This window comes from Haematobia irritans, unplaced genomic scaffold (assembly GCF_050003625.1).
Source record: "Haematobia irritans isolate KBUSLIRL unplaced genomic scaffold, ASM5000362v1 scaffold_179, whole genome shotgun sequence".
Taxonomy (NCBI): domain Eukaryota; kingdom Metazoa; phylum Arthropoda; class Insecta; order Diptera; family Muscidae; genus Haematobia; species Haematobia irritans.
Window position 1 is genome coordinate 1 of NW_027445774.1, and position 3,898 is coordinate 3,898.

Consider the following 3,898-nt stretch of genomic DNA (forward strand, 5'->3'; position numbering starts at 1 on the left):
TTGGGAATTAGAGGACTTACCAAGACGGGCAATTTGTTCTCCCGCAGATAAATTTTGTGAAGAAAATTTTAAGAATACCACATATAGGGATTCCGATGGAAGATACGTAGTGACTCTTCCGATAAAACCCGAATTAAAGGGACAAGTTTTGCTTGGACATTCGCGGACAAGTTGTTTGAAGCAGTTTATTCGTGGTGAGGCTTCGCTTTTACGAAAGCCTGAAACAAAATTAATGTATGACGGGGTGATTAAAGAATATTTGGACTTGCAACATATGAGACCAGTGTCGTCGACTTCTCCTGCAGATCAAACTGTGTGTTATTTGCCACACCACCCGGTAATCAATCCGGACAAATTGACGTCCAAACTTCGAGTTGTCTTTAATGCTTCGCATAAGACCTCAAATGGTAAAAGTCTGAACGACATTCTTTATGTGGGACCCACATTACAATTGGAATTGGTTCATTTGATTTTGAGGTGGAGATTTTTCAGATATGTTTTTAATTGCGACATCACACAGATGTACCGCCAAATTAGGGTAAATTCGGCCCATACTTCTCTGCAGCGAATTGTCTTTAGGGACTCCCCACAAAAAGATGTACAAGACTATGAGCTGCAGACCGTGACATTTGGAGTGAATTGTGCTCCCTATTTAGCCATACGGACGTTATTGCAATTGGCCGATGACTCCGAAGATGAATATCCCCACGCGGCACATATTCTACGAAGGTGCATGTACGTGGATGATGTTTTGACAGGGTACCATAACGTGGATACTGCTGTTGAATCTAGGGATCAATTGATTAGGGTATTATCATCGGCAAAGTTCGAACTGAGGAAGTGGACTTCTAATGAGCTAGCCATTTTGGAATCGCTTCCGGCTGACCATTTGGTTGACGCCAAATTACTGGCATTTGTTGAGGCCAGTAGTTCGAAACCGTTGGGTATTAGGTGGAATGCGCAGTTGGACTTATTTTATTTTGAGATGAAACCGATTGAGCGAAAATCTCGGTTTACGAAGAGAGAGGTTTTATCGGCTATAGCTAGGCTATTTGACCCTGTTGGCTGGCTGGGGCCAGTTATTATAGTGGCGAAGATAATTATGCAACAGGTTTGGTTGGATAAGATAGGATGGGACGAGTCTCTTCCGTTACAAACTGAGCGACAATGGCGAAAGTTTGTCGAGACCTATCAGGATGTGAATCACGTTCGTATTCCTCGATGGGTCAATTACTCCACAGACTGTGAAGTAGAATTACATGTTTTTTCCGACGCCTCGGAAAAAGCATACGCGGGGGTAGTATATGTTCGTGTGGTTACGCCGCAGGGACAAATCTTCACCCATTTGCTATCTTGTAAGACTAAGGTAGCCCCCATCAAATCTATATCTTTGCCACGATTGGAGCTTTGTGGGGCAGTTTTGGCCTCCGAACTTTACAAGTCTATAGCCAGGGAGCTAGATATTGAGTTTCGCCGTGTTTATTGTTGGACGGATTCTACGATCGTCCGCTCTTGGCTTCGAAAGACGCCATCTACGTGGTCTACTTTCGTTGCGAATCGCGTATGTAGGATTCAGGAGAATACTGGGGGACAGAATTGGTACCATGTTCGCTCTGAGGACAATCCGGCCGACTTGGGAAGTCGCGGAGTGTCGCCTGCAGAGTTGGCGGTTTCGTCGCTTTGGTGGCATGGACCAGAGTGGCTCTGCTCAGATAGTTCTCAGTGGGATATAAATGATTTCACCCCTCTTGAGACTGACGTTGAGGTACGGGCGGTCAAGACTCACGCATCGTTTTTTACGAACTATGAGGACATTTTAGAGAGATTTTCTTCGTTAGATAGGGCTCTACGAGTCATCGCATATATATTTAGGTTTTATCACAGGACCCATTATTCACATGCTAGTCGAAATGTGTATCACGACACGACGTTGACGGCAACCGAATTAAAGGCAGTGAGATTACGTCTAGCTGTTCTTTCTCAAAGGGCTCATTATCCGGATGAGTGCCGTTTTTTGATGGAAAAGAAACCGTTAGGTTCCTGGAGCTCGCTGTTGTCATTGAATCCATTCCTGGATGAGGAGGGGGTTATGAGGTTGAATGGTCGTTTGAGTAGGTGTCCTACCCTGTCGTATAGTGAGCGACATCCAATTATAGTGCCGTATAATAGTAGATTCGCTAGGTTACTAGTGAAATATGTTCACGACATATCTATTCACGGAGGGAACCAGTTGGTTCTACGTCTTATTCGGATTGAGTATTGGATTCCTCGTTTAACATCTTTGATTAGATCGACTATTAACCGGTGTAAACGGTGTCTGTTGGATAGGAAGAAGTCTTGTACGCAGATCATGGCGGCTCTCCCACCGGAGAGAACTGTACTTACCAGACCGTTTACTACGACTGGCGTTGATTTTGCGGGGCCTTTCGAAATTAAGTCATTTATAGGGCGCGCATGTAAGATAACAAAGGGTTATGTTTGCGTTTTTGTATGCTTTTCGACGAAGGCCATACACTTGGAAGCCACATCAGACTTGTCTACGACAACGTTTCTGGCCGCTTTTCACAGATTTGTATCTCGACGCGGTTGTCCCAAGACCATTTTTTCGGATAATGGTACAAATTTTGTAGGCGCTTCACGCGAAATGGAAAAGGATTTGAGATGTGTTTTTAAAGAAGGACGTGATAAGGTGTGTTCCGCATACCAGTTTCAGCAGCTTTCCTGGCAGTTTATCCCTGCCGGGGCGCCACATATGGGTGGTCTCTGGGAAGCTGCTGTCAAAAGCTTCAAGACGCATTTTAGGAAGCATGCATCAGGATTCAAATTTACATTTGAAGAGTTTTCGACTGTTCTTTCGAGAATTGAGGCTTGTTTAAATTCTAGGCCGTTGTGCCCAATGAGTGAAAGTTCTCAAGAATTGGTAGCACTTACGCCTGGCCATTTTTTGGTAGGATCTCCGATCTTGGCGCCTCCTGAACAGTTAGAGGAGGAATCACCACTTCATTTGGTGCATCGATTTAGGAAAATGAAGGCGCTGTCGCAACAGTTCTGCTTACGGTGGAAAGATGAATATTTGAAAGGCTTACAGAAAAGGTATAAATGGAAATTTCCGCAGCGTGATATCGAAGTAGGGGACTTGGTAGTAATTCGTGATGAGCAATTGCCTCCTACATCGTGGAAATTAGGTCGTGTGGATGACGTCCACCCAGGATCTGACGGTCGCGTTAGAGTTGCAGACGTGAGAACGGCAAACGGTGTTGTAAGACGACCGGTGGTAAAATTGGTCATATACTGACCGAATAGTTTTCGATCGTTCATATAGTAAGCGTCATCTTTCTTTTCGCAGTACAATGGAAAGTATGAGGGAAATTGTTAAGACTCTCCCTGACTACGAAGATGACGTCCCGATGTCCGATGAGGAAAGAGAGATTATAGAAAGTGATGTTGCACCGGTTCTTCGCGAGCCGTTACCAGCAATCGAGCAGGTCCCTGACGTCGGGATGACCCCAGTCGTCGCCTCTTCACAAGAGGTAGTACCGACACAAAAAGTTGTCCCTCCGTCGGGGGCTGATACGGCTCCAGCTGAAGTATCTGCAACTAAGGCAGCAGAATCTTCGTCTTCCCCTACGGGGACTGCCCAAAGAAATTCGGACTCGAGCCCAAAGCTTCATTTAAACAATTGTGTGTTATGCAGGCGGAAGCATAATCTACGGTCGTGCCGCAGGTTCTTGAAAATGCGGTTGGAGCAAAGGCTGCGCACCGTAGTTCTTCATCGGGTGTGCTCCAACTGTCTGGGCAGGTCACACATGCGGTCGACCTGCAATAGTCGCGAAAGGTGTCGCGAATGCGGAGAGAGCCACCATACGCTTCTGCACTCCTTCGACCAGCAACAACGTCC

General features: G+C 45.7%; 1 protein-coding gene across 1 annotated transcript; it reads left to right on the forward strand.

Moving 5' to 3' along the window:
- The first annotated feature begins 232 nt into the window (after nt 1-232).
- On the forward strand, nt 233-3,295 carry LOC142242483 (uncharacterized). Its single transcript, XM_075314047.1, has one exon. The coding sequence runs from the start codon at nt 233-235 to the stop codon at nt 3,293-3,295; it is 3,063 nt and encodes a 1,020-aa protein (XP_075170162.1).
- Nucleotides 3,296-3,898: the final 603 nt, after the last annotated feature.